Genomic DNA, 23,674 nt, shown 5'->3' on the forward strand with positions numbered 1-23,674 from the left:
TTACTCTGAATTGTTGTTATTCTAATTGTCATTAACTTTTTTTTAATTTCCTTTAGAGAATTGTGAATAAAGTTATGCAAAAAAAACTTGCGTTGTCTTATCGTTTATTGGTTCTCTTTCTTTAGAGGCTCTGAAACCCGACATTACCCCTCACCTCTGCATCGCTGGCCTAGTTGAAGCTGAACCGGTTTAATCATAGGCTTTGGTCAGACTTTTGGTCTCTTAATTGGTTCGGCTCCCCACATGGGACATTCTTGCAGAACAGCCCCTCCCTAGTAGTCCCTCAGTGCGCAGGCGCACGGCTCTCGGCTGTCAGGGCAAGGCAAATTGACAGTATGGCGGCGGAGTGCAGCTGGAAGGATGCTACTGTCTCCCAGGATGTTTCTATCGCCGGCAGCACGTAAATGGACTATTGACGGCCCAGAAACCAGAGGATTCAGTGAGAACGGCCTGTCGCCCTGAGCTCTGAACATGGCCAGGCTCGCGGACTACTTTGTTGTGGTCGGTTACGATCTCGACAACCGAGGTTGGTGCTCCAGTTAGCCAGCCCTGTTAGCCTTAACGCCGTATTATTAGCTGTGAGTAAATAGAAGGCGGGTAAGGAGGCGGGGACCGGCCTGTACGCCATTTATAGCTGACCAATATTAGGCGCTGTCAGCAGCCTAAGCCGTCAAATTGAGGCCGGGGACTCGTAGGCCTCAGGGGGATTAGCTTACTTCAGTGCGACGCTGTCAAGTGTTGACACGCATTTCTGACGGGGGAAGACACTGAAATCACAGCTCTGCTGGAAGTCTTTGCCTTGAAACAGGCTTTATCGCTACTAAAACAGCCATTCTTTTTTCTGTAAACTTGGCAGTATCTTCATTTGCCAAGAGTTAACAATAACCTAGATGTAGAGTTGAATATAACTTGGTTCGCATTTATTCACCATTTTCCTGCTGTTTTTCTTTACAAGCATCACTTTGGGCACTTCACAAAACAGCAGGGCACTTTCAGAAAGAAACGCTCGAATCAAACTGTTGGGAGCTTTCAGTGCTGCTGCAGACGGCAAACCGCTACTGGAGTCAACCCCAGCACAAAAACTTGTCGGAGTTGCTTATTGTTTTCTTTGTATGTGTTTGTGTGGATTAACCTAGATGGCTTGGCCCCTCCCTGACCCCCCTCCCGCGCCGGAGCTCTGCTCCCTTGTGTTGTTGGGACGGGGCTTGGACCGTTATCTGAGCCCCCCTCCCTTCATTCAGTCTTAGCCTTGGCCTAGATCTTAGCAGTATAATGGACCGTTTAATCATGAAATATTCAACTCGCCCATCCCATGGAAGAATGCAACTTGTAACATGGTTAGAAGTTTCCATTGGAGTGGAGTTTTTCTTATGATTTATTAAGTGGCAGATTGTAACATGACAAGTCCCCCTGTGGCTAAAACCAGGCAGAGGGACTGGCTTTTATCGGTGATGCAACAGCAGCAGGCATCACTTTCTTGGTTGCATGAGGTGACGCATTGCCTCTTATGCTGTAGTTGTTACAGAAGGGGCTGAACACAGGATGTTCTAAGGTGGACACTGCAAGCGCTGCAGAAGCTTTCCTTCCTGTTCTACTCAGCTTGAAGGCAGTGCGGCGTAGAGCGAGCCTGTTAAAGGCATCTGGGAAGCATGCATTAAAAGACCCAGTGGTCTTAATGGAGAACAGCTTTCAGAGCCTGTAAAACACAACACTTACGCTTGATGATGATTGTTGGCATTGTGCTGCTGCTGCCTCAGTGTTTCAACTTGCTGCACTCGCTGTTAGGTTTCTAGATCACAGCATTATGTTGTGGTTCATCTGTAGTTGCAGAGAGTTTTGTGTGATGTGGAGATCAGACCGAACTGATCTGCTGTCAGTGTCAGACCTAATGTGGAGAAATGGTGCTTGGATCAGACATGAGGTGCAGTCCCCCAGCCTAGCCACCGACTCCAGCCTTGGGCCTGTGAGGCTGCATGGCATAATGTGGCTGATTTTGCTTTGGAAGTTTACAGCTGGTCATGAAATCAGTCACACTCACTTTAGATGTAGAATGTCCCTTCTACAGGTTGGAGTCATTTGTTTGCTGTTTTGTTCTAAAAGATTATCTACTCAAGATAAGTAAAATACATACCCAAACACAAGCCCCTCTAGTGACATCACAGTATAGAGTTTTTGTATTATGCTGATTTTTTTCTCTCAATTTTCATCTGTTTCCAGTCAAATTTCAAATTGTGTTTTGTATGACTGCAGCAGAACCCTGGAGCTTAATATGAGAACACAATGTAGATTTGAGAAAATTGTGTCAACAAAGAAAATACAGCTGCGCAATATATTCAACTTTATTGTTTTACAAGATCACAGTAATATCAATATTGTAAAAAAAAAACAACAAAAAAAACAGCTTGAGCTAATAAATATTAGTTGATTATTTAAGTGACATATTTAGTGACACCTGTGTAAATGCAGGGCTGCAAGTGTAACTGGTAGTAGGTCTGTCCCAATACGAGATAAACCAATTAATCACATGATAAATTAAAACAAGCTCAATAATTTCCATTTGTCTGATTTATTATTTTTGTTTTTCCCTCTCTTTATACAAAAATACTGCATGCCAAACATCTTCAGTCCAATGTATTATTCTCAAGTAGTTCTTTGTTTGAAGGACCATTTTGTTTAGAGACTTCATCATTCTTTTTATTTATTTCTGATGTTTTGATTACTAATTTTGGATATTTACAATGTCTTCCAGTTGCAGTGTTAAATGTTCATTATTCATAGCCTGGATTCCTGTTTTAGCATCTCTGAAGATGACGAGGATGTGAATATATATATATATATATATGGTAAGTTTTTACCGTATATATACGTCAGCCATTGACCTGTCAGCCGTTGACAGGTCAATGGCTGACAGGTGCCATTGACCTGTCAGCTTTCCAAAATAGTATTTTGGTTGGGAAAGCTTCTCAAATATGACATGTATTGTTCAGACTGATAACCTTGTTTCTTAGCTTAAATGAAGGATCTCCATCAGGTACTTTTACCACGAATCTGAAAATCTGTTGCTCTTTTAGACATGTTCTGCCTCTTCTATATATATATATATATATATATATATATATATATATATATATATTAGACTCATTCTGAGGCCTACCATGTAATTCTCACTCTTGCAGATATAAATACAATTGAAGCCGTGAGGGCAGATTGTATCTGTAGAGCTGACGTTGGCTGCGGTTTATTCAGCGTTGCCTCAACAACACCAGGACAAAAAGCAGAGGAAAAAGGCCTGATCAGATGATCAGAATATGTTTGGATCTGTTGATACTTAAATGTACATTTATGTAAAGGTAAATCAGGTCTATATTATGTTTGTTCATGATGGAACAGATGAAACAGGCTGGTATTTTATTAGTGAAAGCATGCTCCCAAAATATTAACCAGGATTTTAAAAATGGACTTCACACACACTTTGACTTACCTTTTGGTATTTTGGTTGAGAAATATGACATGTATTGTTCAGACTGATAACCTTGTTTCTTAACTTAATGAAGGATCTCCACCAGGTACTTTTACCACGAATCTGAAAATCTGTTGCTCTTTTTTAGACATGTTCTGCCTCTTCTGGTTATTAAAGTTAAGTCTCCATTAAGCCAATCGGTGACTGGTGGTCTTCCATCAGGTGTTTTTCCTTGCACTACAGTGTGCCATTGACCTGTCAGCTGCTTTTTGAGGCTGGTGGATAAAAAACTTACCGTATGTTTTTGCATTTATCTCTTATTCTTGTGGTGCTTTTCACTTTGAAGGTATAGACAGGAAATGGCTGGAGAGAAAAGAGTGAGGGCTTTCAGCAAAGTTCTGAAGGTCTGGATCTGTACCCTGGACCTTTCCATAGAGAACTACAGCCCATGTTTATGGGAGCTGTGTCTGTTGTTCAGCCACCAGCCACCCCTCTGCCATTTTTTTTACTTGAAATACTGACACACACAAGGCTGCACTGTTTTGGGAAAACATTGAATATTCAGCAACTTTATTGAATGTCTCATTTGAGGATGTGCAACATACTGCAAATATGCTGCCATGACTTGATTTGTGTGAAAAGTGAATATAGTAAGACTGTATGCAAGATTTGTTGACTATTATATTCCCATTGATATTATAGTTGATCATGTATTGATTTTGTTAGTTTGACTTCCTGATACAGATGACAGCAGCCACAGTGTGAAGTCACAGAGAAACATGGAAACATTGAAATGAGGAGAAACAAAGATGTCACCATCCCAATATTCAGCAATAATAGTGCTGATAATACAACATGGCTTTCTAATATTGTACTGCTAGAATGTTAGCAGCCTATGCAGATACTGTAAAGATAAAGAAGCACTGTGTGAATCACCTCCCAGTGTTGCATGCAGATCCAGCTTCTTAATGGCTTTCAAAATATTTTGTAACATTCTAAAGATTAGCACCACTAAATATTCAAGGTTTTTTTTATTGCCATACCACTTGGCTAGCTTGTGGTCTTAAATTTGGACTTGGGTCCCAGATCAAGAAATCCACCACATGGAAAAATAAACAAAAATATTTATTTTTCCATGGAAAAATAAATTACTTTATTGTTCATTTGTTTTAGTGATATATATTTAATTAATTTTATTGACATATAGAACATGAACGTGTAGTATAAATAAAATCAGCTAATGTAATATTGTAATGAGACTGAATTAGAAATATACTGCTCAAAAAAATAAAGGGAACACTTCAGTGTTCACTTAAATGTTAAAGTGTTCCCTTTATTTTTTTGAGCAGTGTATATTCTGTAGTCTTAGTGACAGATTTGACCTAAACATGGATTTCTGGTTGACTTTGAGCTCTGACATGTTGATTCATGTTGTCACCGACTTAGATTTGTTTTCAACTAAACAATATTCTACTTAAAGGGGAAGAAATTTGCTAATTTCTTCTTAAATTCATAAAAATATGCTTTTGATTTAAGTGCATAGTTAATAAATGGTGGTGCAAAAAAATCCTCTAACAGCCAGTAATCTCTGCATTCAGTGCTGTGGCAGGGAGAATCCTTCCGTTAATGCTGCTTTAAAAGTGAACAAAGTGCCTGAAGCTAAAATTACCAATTGGTAGTTTGCCAAGATTTGTTGTTTGAGTAGAACACAGGTGTTCTTAAATTCTGTCATTTTATACTTTGACTCATAGATTGCAGTGTAAGACTGATGTTTAAAGATAAATGATTAGAGCTTCTGTACATGTGCTGTGTTTTAGCAGAGGAGGAAAGGAAAAGAGAAAAAACACACATTATTTTGTACGGACAATATCTTTGTTTGTTTTTGTAATATTTGATATTTTGAGGTGTGTTCTTCCTAAAATCACTAGAAGGTTGTTTTTTTTTTCCCAGCCATTGTTTTCACCACAGGTCACTTCTAAATGAACAGGTAGAAATAAGATGAACACAAAATGAGGGGTTTCTTCTAGAAGATTTAGACATAAAAGGTAAAATTTTAACACTAATCACTTGTTTAGTGACTTCAGAGGTGCAGCCATAACGGTGCATGATGCTGCCACCACATGGAGATGCCAGCGGTCTTCTTGGTGACCCCACACTCTCCGCTTCACTCCCTGTTTATAACAGAGACACTCCAGGGTTATAATACACCAAAGGTTCTCATGAGTGGCCAAAGATAAGAACACTGTTCCTGATCATACTTTGAGTTGAATGATGAAAACACTCATTGATAATGTAAATGAAAAGTAATACCTGCATTCCTGACACAGTGAGATGTTTAGAATTGTTGTCATTTTTAAAAATTCTCATTTGTTAAAAATAACAAATAATTGTTTAGTAGTAAAATGTGCCAGAACATTGTTTACCCAGATTTGTATGTAGGAACAATAACAAATCTAGTAAATCTTCAGGTATCGATCTGTAGCTGTCACATCTGCATGCATCACCCCACCAATCTGCTGCTGACTCCGTTTTTAGCTCAGAGAAAACTCACAAATCCATGTTACACAGCTGATGCAGGGAAGCATGTATGCAGGCCTAAATAATCAGTCATGTTACCCTGAAAATGAACGATGGGAGTGACACTGAGCTGCAGTAGAAGGAAAAACGAACAGGTTTGCATTTGATTCTTTCAGTCTAATTAAATGAAACACAAAGAAGTAATAGTGAACTCAGATCCCAGGGAAAATGAAGTTTACAGCAAAACGCTTTCTGGTATAATAACCAGAACTACAACCGACACAACCTCCCTCTCTGGACCACCAGGTATCCAGGGTAACGTCATCTGTCCAGACAGCAGCACCAACATCCTCCTCATGGCTCCTGTCGTTTCAGAAATAGCTCCTGCTGGTATCCTGGCTCTACTTCTCCTCTAGGCTCCAGTTTTCGTAGAAAGCTCTTGTGTCTGTGTGTACAGCCCACACTGTTCAGAGACCTGAAGCCATTTCCCTGTCGGATACATGTTCACTTTCTTCATATCTTATTCTTAGGTCAAAAAAAATTCACAAACTAGTAAAAGTAGTTTGTAGCGGTGAGATAAAGTCTGGCAGAAAGCGGCTTTAATAGGGAGCTGACCTTGATTCTAAGAATACGAGGAATTTTGTCTGTCCAGTTGAGTTTCCGCTTGTGCCTCAATATTTCAGCCATCCTGTCCCAGTCATTGTGTGTGACTGTGGTTGCTGATTGTCATCCAGTGGAATGTTTTACAAGTGTAGGCGCTGACAGCTTCACAGCTGACGTCATCGCCGCTCCGCTGCTGCACGAAGGCACAGCTACTAACAGGAACACAACTTCCTCTGCTCATTTTTTCATTTCATTAGACTAATGTTCCTGTCTGATAATGATAATTGGCATAGCTAACAGCTAGGCATGAGACTGTGTGACATTTTCCTGTATAAGCCTATTCCACAGTTTCAAAAGACAAAAATGTGAACACGTTTATTTCTTAACTTAAAAGAAAGAAGCAATCATTTTATTCCTACTGTTTTTAAAATTATTAAACATATTGATTGCTATTAAGTATTGCTTATTAAACCTGTCAGGGGCCTTTTCCTTTCTACCGTCACTGTTTGCATGCTCAGCATGAGGGATTGATGCAAATTTGGCGACACTCGCAGTGCACCTGCTACCTTTCAGGATGAAGTGAATGCTACCAGGGAGAGACATGGTTTGATAACTAGCATTAACTTGGAATGAGCTTTGTTGACTTTTAATGTTATTGTATAATTAAATTGTATTTACTTTTTTAAAAATACTTCTCTTTGAAAAGTGATTTGAGACATTTTTTGTTGTGAGTTGGAGCTGAATTGAAAACTGTATTGATTAGAATTAAAAAATTTATATTGCAGGTTTTTAAGTAAAAATAGTAGGTTTGGATAACAATTTTGTCTTTTGGTCATTAATAAGTCGTAGTATATGTTCCTAAACAAGGGGTGGGCATTTATCAAATAGTTTATCATTTATTGTGATAAATTTCTCATAAAAATTTTTGATTTATTGTTGTCACAAGAATTCCAAATGATGAGGTTTAAGAAAAAAAACTAAACTGCGTATTGTTGGGATTGTTAGTTTTAGTATTTTTCATTTACATTATGGTACAATAGTTATTTGGTGATGCAAATCACATTTATCTATGTGACAAGAAGTCATAAATATATTTTTTTAAGGTTTTGATTTCTCTAGTGACCTTTATTTGAAAGTAGTTCGACAGGAAAGAGGGTAATGAGAGAAGGGATGCATGCAGCAAATGTCGCCCGGCCGGGAATCGAACCTGCGACTACCTCCACATTTGGAGACCAAGGCCTCCAAACGTGGGTCGTGCTCTGCCCCTGCGCCACCACAGCACCCCATAAATATTTTTTCTTGTCACTTTTATTGCTATCACAATAGTACCACCGTATACCATAAACTAATTTTGATTAAACCCAGAGAAGTGCAACATAGTATAACCTGCTGGTTGGTCGACTAAAAAATTATGGAAGCTTCTGCTTTTGTTGCATTCATTGAATACAAAAAAAATTACATTTATTAATTACTTTAATATAGAAACATAATTAAGCAAAAAAAAAAAAAAAAAAAACTGACTGCTTTGTCAGTTTTTTTTTTAACTGACAGAGCATTTCCCAGTTTGCAGCAGTATCCTTGCCTCAGCCAGCTGACCAACATGTGCAGCAGCAGGTGTGGGAGGGGCAATGCTGTGTTACTGTCAGCTGTAGGAAACTCTGTTGTGTCAATGCTTGATAAAGACTTTAAGATAAGGGAGTGGTAATTGGGAACATTTTAGTGGTTTGTAGCTGTTTGAAACCTTGGTAAACCTCAAACCAGTAACCTGTTCATGCCTGCTATGAGAAGCTGAGCTGTCGCCTGGGGGTCAGAGCCTCTTTGCATTCGTTTCGTGCCATTAAAGCGTCGTGTTGCTGCTGACATTGTGTTCAGCCAAGGTACAAATATCTCAGCGGTGGATTTTGGAGCCGTCATTGCTGCCTGTGGGTGGAGGAGAGTCCAAAGTTGCCAGGGTGTTGTCCTCCTGCAAAAGTCTCTTGAGAAACTCTACAGCATGCCTGTGTGTTTTGACAGTGATTCGTCCTTTGTTGAGCACCCAGTAGCCAATTGGATTTATGGTCTGAGGCCGAAACAGGAAGCTGAGGAGAGGACTCCAGGGAGACTTGTGTTTAAAAGCGAGAATCCAGATTGTCCCCCTGTGCTTGCGTGGAAAGCAGAAAAACTGAGTGTTTGGTTTGTGTTGGTGTGTGTGAGGCGCTGTCTGCAGCAGCACTGAGCCACACACACACAGACAGACGCACAGACCACACCTCTATCTGTGAGCTGTGCTCTGAGGATGATGGTCACTGCAGTTTGATCTTGACAGTGGTTGATCTCTTGTTACATGAAACCCATCAGGATGCTGCACTCTGATTGTGTTTAGAGTGCAATCTGTTCACACACACATCCAAACCCAGAGCTCCAGAAATTTTGAGTAAAATAACAATTATTCTTAGATAGTGGTGTGTCTTAGGCTTTTCTCTGTAAGGGAAATGTGTCTCTTTCTGACAATGAGATGCATCAGTCAATGTGCCTGGCATTGAAATAGGCCAATTTTGCCTCATCAGATCCAACACTTAAAATCTGATTATCAAATGCGTCAAACTAAGAACTAACATTTTTGCACTTTACCCACATAACCAAAATTTTACCCAGGAACCTTGCAAAGCCCATTGGTCGGGCCACCGTGTTTTTGTATTAAAAGATGTTGACAGGAAATGTAAAATATTACTAAGTAGTTATGTTTGTGGAAGACATTGTTGACAATGCTTAAACACACAACTAGAGTCTTAAAAACAACAAACAAAAAATACAATAAAATACATATCAGTTATTTGCACTTCCCAATGAAGTCATCAGTCATTGGATCTTAAAACACTTTGTAATGCTGATCACATTTAGAGCCCAAGACATAATTGAACTAAGCAGCTGCTTAAGGCCCCCAGGATTTCAGGGGCCCAATAAATGATAACATTTTAACACAAACCGCAGGTATAGAAATGTAACATATGTTATTGAGAATATCAATGCTGTTAAATTTGATTTAATGGTTTCAGCATAGATAAATTAAAAGGCTTTGAATTGTTTACAATTTCAGTTTATGATTTTAAGGAGTTGTCAAGTTTACTTTGTAAAAAAAAGTGCAAATAATGTTAATAGTTAGATAGTTTTGTTACCGTAGATACTTAGCAAATTAAAATGATCAGTGATTGCATTTAAGCTCTAGAAAACAACTAGACTCCCTCTTCCAGATCCCATTAAATCTACACTGAAATGCTGTTAGGGATCCTGATGTTCCTAGCAGGAAGAGGGGCCCCTACTTCAAATTCTGCTCAAGGCTTCATAAAACATTGGGCCGGCCCTGCTTGATGAGCTAGAGTTGCTATATTCAGCATTGAGAGACAAACTTAACTGGCACCACTAAGGCCCACCAGGCTTATGGTGCACTGGAGGAAACCCTACATAACCTACAGTATAAGCCCTGACAGCCTTCTTTAAGTTGAACAAAAATCCCAGAAGATGGGAACATGTGAAAATGGATAATAAGTTCAGTACGCTTGATGTAGCGAAGACAACCAAATCGATTTATACATAAATGGAATCAGTTCAATCCAACATGCACATTCTTGGCTTAAAACAGATCAATCAAGCATAGTTTCTTCCATTAGTGTGTTCAAGTAATTTTCTATGTGAGCCAGTCCAGCCAATTGCATTGAGTCATTGACTTTGCAGCGGTCTTTACCAACATGCATGTGGTGATGGTAGAAAGCAATGACCCTCCAGCTGAACCCGACTCAGTGACAGCAGCTAGTTGGCTGCAGTCTGAGAGTATGGAGCAGAGACACAAAAGGAACACACAGAAGCTTTTTTAAAGGTTTTGTATGTAAGAAGAAGAGTTTCTCTATATAGATGTAGATATAGATCAGTCTGATTTGATGACTCTGAAAGCAGACTTTGGAAAAAAATGAATCTTGACATCAATCAGCCTTGCAGTTATTTCTCAAGCTGTCCCACTAACTGATTGCTCTGCCAGGCCTGCAGCATTTACAAAGCTTCCTATATGATGAACATTGTATCTAGAATGCTGCCACAAGTTTTGCTCTTGTTGCTTTATTTTGTACTTTGGTTCTAAAAGATGAAATCATAGGAAGTTGCAGATAAATATCCTCCAGATTAATAGAGGAAATGGAAAGCTCTTTGCCTGAAGCCATGGCCACTGGGGTAATGGTGTGTGTACATGTGTGTGTGCTGAAAGTGGCCAGCTACTTCCTCCTCCTCTTCAGAGCAGGGCTGCAGCTATTCAGGCCCTCCAGAAATAATTCTCACAGTGAAGCTTTGATGGGGACAGAGTGGTGCTGGGCCACAGCCATGGTTGTGCTGCACAGATGTCGGCTGGCAGGAGCTCTGCTCAGATGGGCTGCCTGCTTGGGCATTGCTGGCAGCTTGACACGCACTCTTGAGTATTTACTGCTTTACCTTGGTAACCTTTATTTACCTCACACACAGACTAGGAAATGCAGCCATTTTCCTCTTTCATTTCCTCTAATAGGAAAACTTGTTCCCATTTGATTTTTGAGATTAGTACTCAGCAAAAAGCCCAGTGTTAATTTAACTCTGAAGAGTGTGGACTATATAAACACTGAAAGAGTGTTGATATCAACTCTGTAGGAGTTACATCAACTCCTACAGAGTTGATTTAACAACACTGGGAATTATGTTGTTAACTCTCACAGAGTTGATATTAACACTTTTTCAGTGTTTATATAGTCCACACTCTTCAGAGTTAAATTAACACTGGGCTTTTTGCTGTGTAGAAAAACTATTTCTAAAGAAGCGAAAAAGGGAATTAAAATAATTGTCATTTTTAACGATGCAGCTTTAATCTTAGGTTGACCAGCCGTGTACTGTAGTGTGTGTTGTAACGAGGGAGATGAAGCCCGCAGCGCTGCCCTCACACCCTCATTCCTTTACACACACGCAGAGGAGAAGGGCGTCTGTTGGCTGCAGGATGGACACACACACTGAGTCCTTCACACAACATCTGCATTTATACCAAGATCAGGCTGCCTGTTCACTGAATCAGTTCATTTCCCTGGTTCTTATTCTGGAGTAAAAGGAGCTTCAATGCCAGGCCTGTCACTATTATGAACTTTGCTGGATGATAAATTGTCCCAGAAATGATTGTGATGAAGTATAATATTATTGTTTTGAGACCATTTTCATAGAACCTCATGTGACTCCAGAGGGACATGCCTCATTAATAATTATCATATAACTGATTAATTATATGCAAGTACATACTCTCAAAGATCAATAAACTTCCATTTCTAAAGAACAATTGACACCAGAACTGGAAGACATTTTAAATATGCAAAATAAAAAACAACAAAACAAATCAAACACTAAATAAAAATAAACTGGATTATGAAGTCTTTGGCAGCAACATTGCTCTTCATTGGGCTCAGACAGATAAGGCAAAACTGCCATTTAGGACTTTTGTGATTATGGAGCTCATTTTAATTAATCATGCGATTTATGCTTATTGCAACAGGCTTATGAAACACAAGCACTCCGCCCGTTTCAGTTTTATTTGTAAAAACATTTGAAGTCCTTTTTTTCTCCTTTGCAATTACAAAATCTTCCTTGTGCTGCTGCTTTTGTTCTGGTGTTTGTGGTTGTTGGCTAAGAGAAAATGAAATGGTTCAAAAGTGTGAATGTGAATACTTTTGCAAAACACTTGTGTGCAAATTTATTCTGCGCTGTAGGTATAACAGAAAGCTTCAGAATAAGAGTAAAATTCTATTTTGATTAACTTTTGATTAGCTTGAGAGGATATTTTAAAAAAAACACTTAAGTTTATATATTTGTAGGTAATGAACCACTTTGGAAGATGAGCCTGAATCAGAACATCACACTTCAACTTTCCAACACCAACACCTTCATCATGATAAACTTCACCAAAGCCAAACATTTGAAGGTTAGATTAAAATCAACAAGTGTTGACCGGTGGTGATTTTTAAAGATTAAGAAGGATTTAAATATGGCAGCAGCTAGAAGAACACACTCTTTACTGAGCTTTGATAGTGATGGTGGAATTCAGGGAATTTAGCTGCTCTCCTCCCAGGACAAAGGCTTATCAGTGGGTCTCACACTCAGCGTGGTGGAGCTCAAAGGAAGCAATCATTCAGATCCAGAGGGTGATTCCAGCACCTCAGGACAACTTTTCATGTCTTCATTTGTTAGGAGGAGAGATTCATAAGCTGATGCTTAAATCTGTTAAGTGAAAAACAGATGCACATCTTAATGGTAGATAAATATTGCAACAGTTTTTTTGTTAACTATTATGACTGCTAATCCGTAGAGTCCTAAATTCATCTATCTGAAATTAAAGCCCTGGTATATCTTAAATTTAGAAAATGGATATAAGTTAGCCTTGAATGCATTACATTTTGTCGTGGCAGAATTATTTTTTGTCATATGTATTTTTTCTTTTCTCCCTGCTGGACTTTTCTGTCAGGTATAAGCTTTAGTAATGCAGAGACATCTTCATTGCATTCTGTAACTTGAGGCAGTTGAGGCCACCACTGACTGACTAATACATAATAGCTAGTTACTTTTTTTTTCATCTGTTATGGGTAAGTTCAAATCTGTGGCTGGTTGGCAGTATGTTCGTTTTCGCCACTGACCCCCTTCTGTTGCTAACCCACTGGAGGCCAGGCACATTCTGTGCAAAAAAAACAACTTAAGTACAACACTATGGGGGTTAAGGCTGTCGGGAGCCGTAGTATGAGAAACGCAAAGCTGCTGCCAAGAGCCACAAATGTTGCAGTCTTAAATTTGACTTGCTGAAACCTGCAGATATCCTGAGTATTTCTATTTGTTTGTTCAGTCGTTTCCCATTCAGCCGTTTCTGTGGAACCCATAGTAGTTTTGTATATTTACAATTTTAGTACGTTAGCTGAATGTGAGAGGATGCAGAGGTACTGAGACTGTTCAAGCATATTTATATAAATTTGGAGGATGCAAGGTTGTTCACAAATATGTAGGCAGGAAGAAGTATGTATTTCTATTGTATCTTGATTTTTAAATTGTATGTTATTTAGGCTCATATATGTCCTACCAGGACTGGAGTTGTGAACTATCTGTAGCTATGTACTGTTGCTTGTTTTGGTGTATGTTTGTGTGCATTGTCCCTGTCAGATAAACTAAAAAATTAAATTGAAATGCATATTTGCATAAGAAATAAGGTTATCAAAGCACCGAAGGCCGTGTGACTTTGATTTTGCGTGTAAGTTTGTGTATCAGAGAAGTAGAGTGTGCCTCCTTTAACCTGATGTGTAGCCTGTGGCTGCTTTCATATGCAGGTGCATATGCACTGCCTTATGCCATGTTTCCTGCTCGTCTCCCTTCCCCCATTTCTGTTAATATACGAGACAATGTGGTTTGTTGCTGGTTATTCGGGTAACGATACATTTTCTGTGTATGTATGTTTTTAATTAGTTTGTTTTAACTTTTAAAGGACAGAGTTCAATTTTAGCTTTCAGGTTTGGAAATGTTTGGTTCAGAGAATAGCTGGATGGGCCCAGTAGAGTCAAAGATGCCACTGAATGCTTTATGCAGGGTTTATGGTTCCCAGTATTTTGAGCTAGTTCACAAATGTTGACATGCTGATAGACGGATGGGCAGAGGTGGCGGTGGAGGAGTCCCAGAAGGACGATGACAAGCAGATTAAGGTCATGTATCAATGGAACGGCATCCTGTGGCAAAGACCAAGACAAATTTGTTTGTTCCAGATGGTATCAACAGTGGGTGGTGGCAACTAGGTGAAGAGTACAAAGGCATGTGTTACTTTTCTGTAGTCAAGCATGGTGGTGAATGTGTCATGTTTGGGGCTGATTGAGTGCTTTCATCTCTAAGTCTACCATCATATTAGATATAGAGCAGCTTTAGGATGCCAGAGTCGATGTTTGTGTGTAACCATCACAAAGCTCTGAGCTCAGTTTCATAGAAATGTTGTGTCAGAGCTGAAGGTTCAGTCAGAAGAAATAGACCAGACTTCCAGCAAACTGTTGTGAGAAGCTTGTGGCAAACAGAAATAATTTAGCTAATTCTAGCTGATCTAAAAAGTGAAAAATCTAGTCTAATTTAATATCAGGAAGTGAGGGAGGAAATGGTTATGTGTTGCCAAGGGGCTGCAGATGCGAATTAGCTTATGCTATAATCTGGTACAGTGCATCAGATGGTGACATTTATCTTTTGTCCTGTTCTAAATCAAGTTTATTTGTTATTATTACACACGGTATATGTAAATGGTCATTGATGAATGTGGGTGGCCTGTTAGATTTAGAATAAAAAGCAGATAGAATGTATTACATGGGCTTTCATAGGTCTGCCTTTTGTTTATTAGTTTTTGGCTCAGACAACATCTTACTGTGAAACTTTAAGGCCTTTCCTACTTTAAAGAAGTTTGAAAAGCTAAATTGTGTCCAGTCAGGCAGTGCTGGCCATTTTCTCTCTTTTCATTTTGTTTCTGGCTCTGCATGGTAGAGTATTAAGGGGGAGGGGGGCAGCAGCAGCTTTGGAGGAAGGATGTGAGTTTGCTGAAGAACTTTTGCTGAAAGAAAATGCCCCTCCAACACCCACCCTCCTTTCACCATTGTGTCCAAGGCTATGGAGCTAGCCAGATGGAGCTGATTCCTAAATGGTAGATTAGCTTGAAGAGTTGGGTTTGAACATGAACTAATTAATTAAAAATGGTGTTTATGAAGATCTAATCGGTTTCAATTCAGCTTGTAATGCTCTATTATTGGTATTAATAATTCTGTAATAAAGGTATTATGTCACCCATCTTCCTTTCTGCTGAATTAACCTTGCCTCAGTTCATCCTTAATACTTCATTTGTAGTTTTCTGCAGTATCAAACGTTTGACATTTTCCACTGTCTAAACTGAGCTGTTTTGTCCCAACTGCTATGGTTGCTGTGGAAACGCCATGATGTCGTGTCATTGTGGTTCAAAAGCCTATGAACGAGAAGCTGCGGTCTGGTTTAGCAAAAGAGCATGATACACAGAGATAAAGTGACTGTGGTGCATGCTTCCTTCACCTTTATGCACAGTGGTCACATGACATCCAGAGTCACTATCAGAGCAGGCTAACCTCAGGCCTTTATTTGGCCCTTAGGAAGACACACTAGTTAATTTGCTCCAACAATCTGTAATTGCTACTATTTCATAATTTGATTCATAAAAATAAGATAACACTTAGTGAAATGTTCTTATACTTTATGGTAGTGAATCTTTGGTTCAGCCCTGTAGTTATATTATTTGACCATTTATAAATGCTTTTCTTTACTATGCTTCCATTTGTCCGTCAATTTGCTTTTGATGCAAATCATTTTTTAGAACTGAAGAACAAAGAGGATCATTTTATTCTATGCTACTTTTGTTTCAAAACTGACATTGATCAGTAAGTGAAGTAGACTTTACATATTATGAGATTTTATGGTATTACTGTGATTATGTTAGAACTATTTATTACTACTTTCTTTAGTGGTACGGCTGCGACTGCAATCACAGCAACAAACACAAATACTTCTTAAGAAGCAAATTGTAATACTTATTTATCATACCAGTCACATTTTTGTCAAGTTTATTTAGAATGCAGTCTAATTGTTAAATAGACTGCTTTTAATCATATTTTCAAAATGTATTGATATTTATTAAACCCCTCATTGAATAAACAGTGTATAAAATAGTAAACTTAACAATCCCAACAATACAGACAGGTGTGGTGATTAAACGTTGATCATTGAAATGTATCGTGACAACGATTAATCAAAATTCTCGTGACAAATTTATCACAATAAATTAATTGATGAATTAATATGGATTTTTCCAGTGTAAACAATAATTTAGTCCAAATAGATGTATAATTTTGTTTTCACATAATTTTGTTGAATATTTTCTTTAATGATTAACAGCAGCAGTAGGGTAGCTAATAGCTTCAGTAGTTGCCGACTGATTATCATTTCAAAGTGATGCAAAGAAAGAAAAGGTTTTACTCTAGCTAATTATCTCAGATATAAAAAAGCTGGATTTGACAACTGAGCTAAGCTTTGTGTCCAGTGTAAGGCTGAACTTCAGCCTTACACCAACGGATTCAGTGAGGACAGGTCACCATGAGGTTTTGAAATATTGCTAGGCCCAAACAGCACAACTATGGCTTTTTGTCATTATTTATCGGTTTATTCATACCAAAACATATCAGAGTGTTGCAGGGTTAGAGTGGAGTTCTGCGTGATTGAACTGGGAATCGGATCTCGATGGCACACAAACGGACAGAAAAGCACCGTTGGACAGTCTGGGAGGCTAATTGTTAAATGGATAGCTTTAGCTTATGTCGTCTAGGAGGCTGTTAATACAGGAGCTACTCTGACCTTATAGTTGTTCTCAAAAATTAGTGTCAGCTTGTTACATTAGCGCAGGCATTTCCTTTTCTCCTGTCTGTCTTCCTCACAGGCTGTCTGCTCTCTGCTGTGTTTTCCCTGTCGGCTAAAGAGAGTCACGGTCGCATACGTTTAATCCTGGATGTACTGGACAGGTTAAATGTTAACATTTCTTGAAAAGAGGGGTGGCGCTGAGTGTCTTTGTTGCTGCTGGAAGAAATGTGACAATTCCAGCAAATATGAATAGGTCTGTTTATAAAAATTTTGACATGAATTAGTGTTTTGAATAAATATTTTTTCTAGTATTGATTGCATACTAGCAATGGTGGATATATTATCGCTGGGTTGTCGATTCAAGCACTCGTCTGTCTCCGTCGTCGTGGTAACACTCTTGACCCACCCTGCCCAGGTGCTACCAGACCCTGGTCAGAGGGTCTGGTAGCACCGCTGCATGGTAGAAACAGGGCAGCTGTGGCTACTATCCAGCAGCTCAACTAAGTCAGGAGTATATCTAACAAAGAACTTAGAGAAAGTGGTAAAAATCAACTCGGTTTAGGGTTCAAGGACTTTTAACAAGTAACTTTGGTCAGATCTGTACAAGATGTTTGTTGTAGATTTCAGACTGAATATTGAAACTTGTCGGAATGCAGTCATTGTGTTTGCTGCTGTTATGCAACTCCTCAGCCTCGTAACTGCATGTTATATCCATGCAAGGACACTCGACTCTTTTCACATTCCTCTCACATTACACAAACTGTCAGTGAGTGCTGACTCTGAAACACTAATCGCTTATCATGATCAGCTCTACACACAGTCAGGTGCTGTTTGAAAACCTGCAGCTATCTCTGTGGGATACGTGTGGTGCTGATAATAAATCAGAAGGTGAAAAATGTCTTAACTTGTATCTTTCTCTGTCTTTACATCCTTGTCAGTTGTTCTGCTGCTCCTTGTTTCAACATGCCCCTCACCAAACAAGCTGGGGCCAAATTCACCCATCAGCAGCATTAACGTTTACAAATTCACATTCAAAAATACTTTATTGGTCCTAAAGGGAATTAAAAGCTGTGTAACTAATATTATTCAATTAGTTCTTGAAAGAATTGTAGAGGTTGATGATTGTGGACAGGAAAGATCTCCTGCAGTGGTCTGTGCTACAGCGAATCTGAAGAAGCCTCTGACTGTAGAGGCTATTGTTGTCATGAAGAGGATGCTCAGGGTTGTTCATGATTTTCTAGATTTTCTGAAGATTTCTTCTTTTCACCATCATCTCCAGATCCTCCAGATCAGGTTTTGAGTTTGGGTCACTGGCTAGCAAAAAACAACTCATTGGAGGGCTTTGTGGAGTTCTTTAGAGTATCAGACCCTGAGTCTACAGTGAGGAACATGCTGATGGCGTTTGTTGGGGTCGCTGGTATTGGGGCAACATTAGCCTTTCTCATCAGGTGAATTTGTTGGACTTTGAGACCTTAATGGACTCTCCCGTCACCAATTTCTGTTTTGGACTCTGAAATGGAAGTTAAACTTTGTGAATGTCATGTTTGTTTTTTCAAGCTGGTTTTGTAAAACGTATGAATAAAATCACTGTTAAGAGAACACAAACATGAAACCTATCTTAAGTTTGCTACTTTGTGTATGAATAAATTTGCCTCTCTTTGAACCCTGGTGTGTTCAGGACTGCTGTCTCATGTGTTTCTTTTAAATGCAGCTTTGTTCCAGCTAATGATTATGTTATAGATTGAGGGAGGTAACTTTAGAAGTCCTAAATGCAGAAAAGGTCCAGTCTTTAGAGCCTGATTAATTGATCAGTTCCAGTCAGATCAGAGCCTTACTGCTAATCAATGATTTGAAACCACATATTTATATAGAATGTGTGCACAGGTAATTTATGCATTTTTTCCAGATTGATACTAATTCTGGCAGGATTTGAGCCTGTCATTTATTGCTTATTTGTGTAGTGAGGAGGGGTCTAAGGAGACCAAGGCCTGATTTCATGGTGTGCATGTTTACTTGGTAGCTTCATTCCTCTGGCAAAATAGATAAAGAAATATTTAACTGAAGAAACGGCTTCAAACTGACAGCCAAAGAGTTGAGAAGAATCAGCCATGAACCTCCTGGGAAGTCATTCTCCTCCAGTGCTGCCATGTTTCAGGACCGCCTCAATGTTCAGGGCTCAGAAACCCAACCATCACTGATCTTTTTTTTTTTTTTTTTTTTTTTTTTTTTTTTTTTTTTTAGATTTTATGGGCTGATGCGATGAGAGAAATTGTTGACGGACCAGTTGGACCTGTTTCTGAATCAGTAATCTGGAAAGAGCTCCAGGAGTTGTTTCATATGATAATAACCTTTGATTGGAGCTAACTGTCTACATGGCCTCTTTAGAGAACTGGATCTGAGGGCTGCAGCAATTTCCACAGCAACAGCACACAAACCACTGAAATGTGTAGCTTTTAGCAGCAAACGGTTAAAACGTGTTTCCTTCTGTACTTATAGATTAAATAATTTGGGGGGAAAAATTGCATTAATAATCATACATTTTTGATGAGAGATAAAACCCTCTACTTAGGAGTGAGTTGAGTGATTATTCTTTTTTTTAAATATTTGACACATTAAAAATTCTATTTAATTGTATTAATGTATAGCTCATGGTAGCAGCTATGCTACGTCAGTTCTGATTGGTTCTTTCTCTAGACATCTGTTTATAATTTTATTGGTTGGTTCACTGCATGGTTAGGCAATTGTCTTGGATGCTGATGCTTTGTCATCAGCATGAACTGGTAAATCGGCCCAGATTTCCATCAGTTTGGGAGATTGATGATTGGCTGATACACATGAAGCTGATCTTTATCCACCTCAGCAAAGGTCTAAAAATCAGCCGCCGTCTCCTTTGCTGTCCTGTGGAGAGGTTTAATGGACAGACCCGCCCCAGGTCACGTCTGCATGTTCTGTGTTAACGATGGTCACCCCACTGCTGCCAATTCACTGACTTTCTTGCTATGTTTAGCAACATTGAGACAAAAAAAAAAAATCATTGTTGGCCAGAATCAAGATTGGAAGGTCAGACTTTTTTAAAGATCGCTAATCAGCCAGAAAGCTCCAATCGGTGCACCCCTAATTGAAACCATCCATTCCATCAATCACAGTGACGTGTCTCTGCTCTGCTTTCTGACCAAACAGACAGATTTAAAGAGGAGCAGCAAAAGCAAATGAGGTGGATTAGCAGTTCTTGCCAAGAACTGATGGAATCATCCAGGATATGTAATTGTGAAGTAACGCCTCTGCTGCCTGGATTCTGAGCTGTCAGCCTCAGCCAGCAGATAACTGACTGCTACCAGATCCTTCCTTCCCTGCTGTGCAACTCTTTGAAAGTACATGGATGATATGAGTTATGACATTTCATTTCTCTTCAGAATTAAATTAGATTGAATTCAACTAACATTTTTCCAATTGTAATAAATTTTGGTTTGTGAATGAATCAATAAATAAACATAATTTGGATTATAAAGTTACGCAGTAATTCCTGTCCCAGTAGTAGAAACTGCCATGTTGTGTCTGTAATGGTTCACCCACCCATACAGATCCAGAAGCAGTTATATTCAAAATGTCACACACTGTCCTTATTCATGCTTTTTGCATCTTGAAGCAGAATGGTAATCAAGTCTCTTTGTGGAAAAGGGATTTCTTTGGTCAGATGTTATTTCCCATAAGCCAGCCCAGAATGTGGAGGGAGCTGGGCTCAGACACAGAGAGAGACATTATGGCTTCACTTGTTTCTGCAGCCCGTGTGAACTGCCTTAGTGCAGCCACATTCATTTTCTACTTATTTCTCCCTTCACTCCAGCTTCAACTGATGGACTGAGGCCCTAAACCAAACCCCTACATGTCTCATTTTGTCCCCCCTTTTTTTTAACTTAGTTTTTTTTTTTGCTGTGACACTTGTCCACAGTTACATTCTTCTGTCTCTCACTGAAATATCTTCTGCATTTCTGCATTATAAGTTGACAAAAGGAGATGAGACGGCAATAACACTGTCAAACGTTATAACAATGAATACAACAAGACGGAGTGAAATCAAAAGAAAGACAAAAGCAAAATAGAAAACACACAATTAAGTTCCTTCTGAGGTAAGATGGTCCACACATTCTTAAGCACAATGGTATTATATGCCGGTCCAAGAGTACACAGTGCAAAAGGGCAAGTTTCTAAGTATGTCACCTAGAGGTGTGCCTATCGATCGGCAGCCGATCATAATCGGCCAATTTCCGTGAAAAAGTGTGTGATCGCCGATCACGGTCTCTTGTTGCCGATCACACAAACCGATCACTTGCATCTCATTTYGCAGCCTGCCTTTGCAGCTGGTCTCCTCTTTCCTTCACACTGCGCAAGCGCGCAGCAACAAATCCTAACCGATGTGGAACTATATCGCACTGAGTGAATGGGGAAGTTTGCGTGTTGCAGCGGAAAATTGAAGCACGTGAGGTGAAGCACATCAAAATGCATCAACACGACGAATCTAATATGGCATAAAAACAATGCCATACTTGATGGAGTTTGGCTACATCGAGACTCACTGCAGTAAAAAAGACATATGGAGGATCAGATAGCAGGTAAAGCAGCGCACAGCTACAAACATTCACCCAGATTAGCATGACGGTCAGAAAGCTAAACAAATAACCCGCAAAATTATTTAAGTCTTCGAGCTGCGATGTAAGACGCTGGTTCTGTTCTCGCTGTTGAACCGCTGCTACGCTACAGGTAGTAATATTTCACAGACGGAGCGCCGCTTCTGCTCCACCTGGTAGTGACTCTCACACCAAACCTCTGCTTAACGCTGCAGCATCTAACTTTTTAAAAAATGCATTTTACATACGTATTAAAACTTTCGCTGTCCTAACATGAGACAGATTATCTCTGAAAAAACAATCAATCTCATCCCTGTTCTGCATAATTACTCCGCTCAGTCAGAAACAGCCACTAAGAACTAGCAGCAATCAGCTAGCCGCCATGCTACCAGGAAGTTTTCATTYAGTAACTCAGGATTGTTTATTGTAATGGAACCTGTATTTGCCTTTGAATGTTAAGTTTTATACTTGAATTTTTGGCAATGTTGAGAGGTTTTATTTTGACTTTTTGCATTATTTAGCCTCTTAAGAGCCTTCATATGTTTTCGGTCTGTTAAAGATAGTATTACTGATAGCAGTACAATTTGCACAATGCCTGTTTTGTTTTTTTCTTGGAAAAAGTTATGAAAAACAAGTTTTTGTCTAAATGAAGGTGAATTCATGGTTCCTTTTTCTACATAATGTAACCCGTAGTGCTTATGATTAAAAAAATAATAATTATGTGATCGGTATCGATGATCGACCCTCATGGGTGATCGGAGTCGGCATCGGCAAGAAAAAACCTGATCAGCACATCTCTAATGTCACCGAATTAATAAGGACATGACTGGGCTATATTAAAAACTATTTTTTGAAGCCATAAAGAGTATGTGATTTCATTTTGTCCCCTTTTTATTAACTGAAGTCAAATATGCATAAGCTGGTAATTCTACATGCCCTGTGACAAACTGGCGACCTGTCCAGTTTTCACAGGGCCGAAACGTTAGCTGGAGATAGGCACCAGCAACCCTCCTGACCCCACTAGGGACAAGGGTGTACAGAAAATGGATGGATAGATGGATGGATGGTAATTCTACACACAAATAAAAATTCACGGCTTTTATTTTGGGAACAAAATGCTACTATTGTGAAGATGACTGCTGGTTTTTCGGTTTGCCTAGCTGCCCTTAGCTCCTGTGTGTGTGAGAGAGATTGTGCCGGCTCATGTTAATAACGGACTGAAACAACTGGCTAAAAATACATTGACTTCTAAGTGTTATACAAAGTATTTTACAAAAGTTTACATATAATGACCAGTATATAAACTTTGTGTCATCACATTATTAGTGTATTAGTGTACATTATAAGAGTACACAATAATGTGATGTGCACTAATATGCATGATTGCACCAAAATACATTAAAGATCTGCTGTTGTTGGTTCAACCTTCCAGACCTCTCAGGTCTTCTTGTGAACATGTAGAAGCAGCATTCAGCCTCTGTGCACCACAAATCTGGAACAAACTTCTAGAAAACTGCAAAACAGCCAAAACACTGAGCTCCTTTAAATCAAGGCTAAAACCAAACTGTTCAGAGTTGCTTCATAAGAGCTGGAACATTGTTTTATTCTAGTCTAAATTGCAACATTTTATTTCTTCTGTAATGTTTTTTGTTTATATTTCTGTCATGTAAAGCACAATGAACTTCCTTTTTGCTGTAAAGTAATACTTTATTAAACTGGACACCAGTACACCTTTGGAAAGGATTGGAATGTTTAATTATTGATTGGTCCGTTGTAAAATGTCCTGATCTCTTTTATCTCTGGCACAGAAAATGATCTATGTTGTTCTGAAGTGGTAAAATATGCAACAGCCACAAATTGTTTGCAATTTTGCAATCCCAAAGCATTGCTTGGATACAATATGTGGCTGGATATTATATTTCAGGTGTAATTCTTTCAGTTTTTGAATGCCAGTCATATATTTGACCAGTCAGATGGTTTCTAGCTGCCCTTGATGCACTCTATGTCACATTATTAGTGTATACTTTTATTGTCTGAGAAGCTAAAATAATAA

The 23,674-nt window shown here is 39.0% G+C and overlaps 1 protein-coding gene across 5 annotated transcripts in view; it reads left to right on the forward strand.

Moving 5' to 3' along the window:
* Window positions 1-287: 287 nt before the first annotated feature.
* The window catches only part of sbf1 (SET binding factor 1), a 63,134-nt gene continuing 39,747 nt past the window's right edge, over window positions 288-23,674 (forward strand). For 4 of the 5 annotated variants that reach the window (XM_008401530.2, XM_008401532.2, XM_008401531.2 and 1 more), the window contains exon 1: window positions 288-526. In XM_008401530.2, the coding sequence (XP_008399752.1) occupies window positions 472-526 (55 nt within the window). In that variant the 5' untranslated portion in view covers window positions 288-471. The remainder of the gene's footprint in view (window positions 527-23,674) is intronic. The other variant, XM_008401534.2, reaches the window with a different exon arrangement.

The sequence above is a fragment of the Poecilia reticulata genome, linkage group LG23, assembly GCF_000633615.1.
Source record: "Poecilia reticulata strain Guanapo linkage group LG23, Guppy_female_1.0+MT, whole genome shotgun sequence".
Lineage (NCBI taxonomy): Eukaryota > Metazoa > Chordata > Actinopteri > Cyprinodontiformes > Poeciliidae > Poecilia > Poecilia reticulata.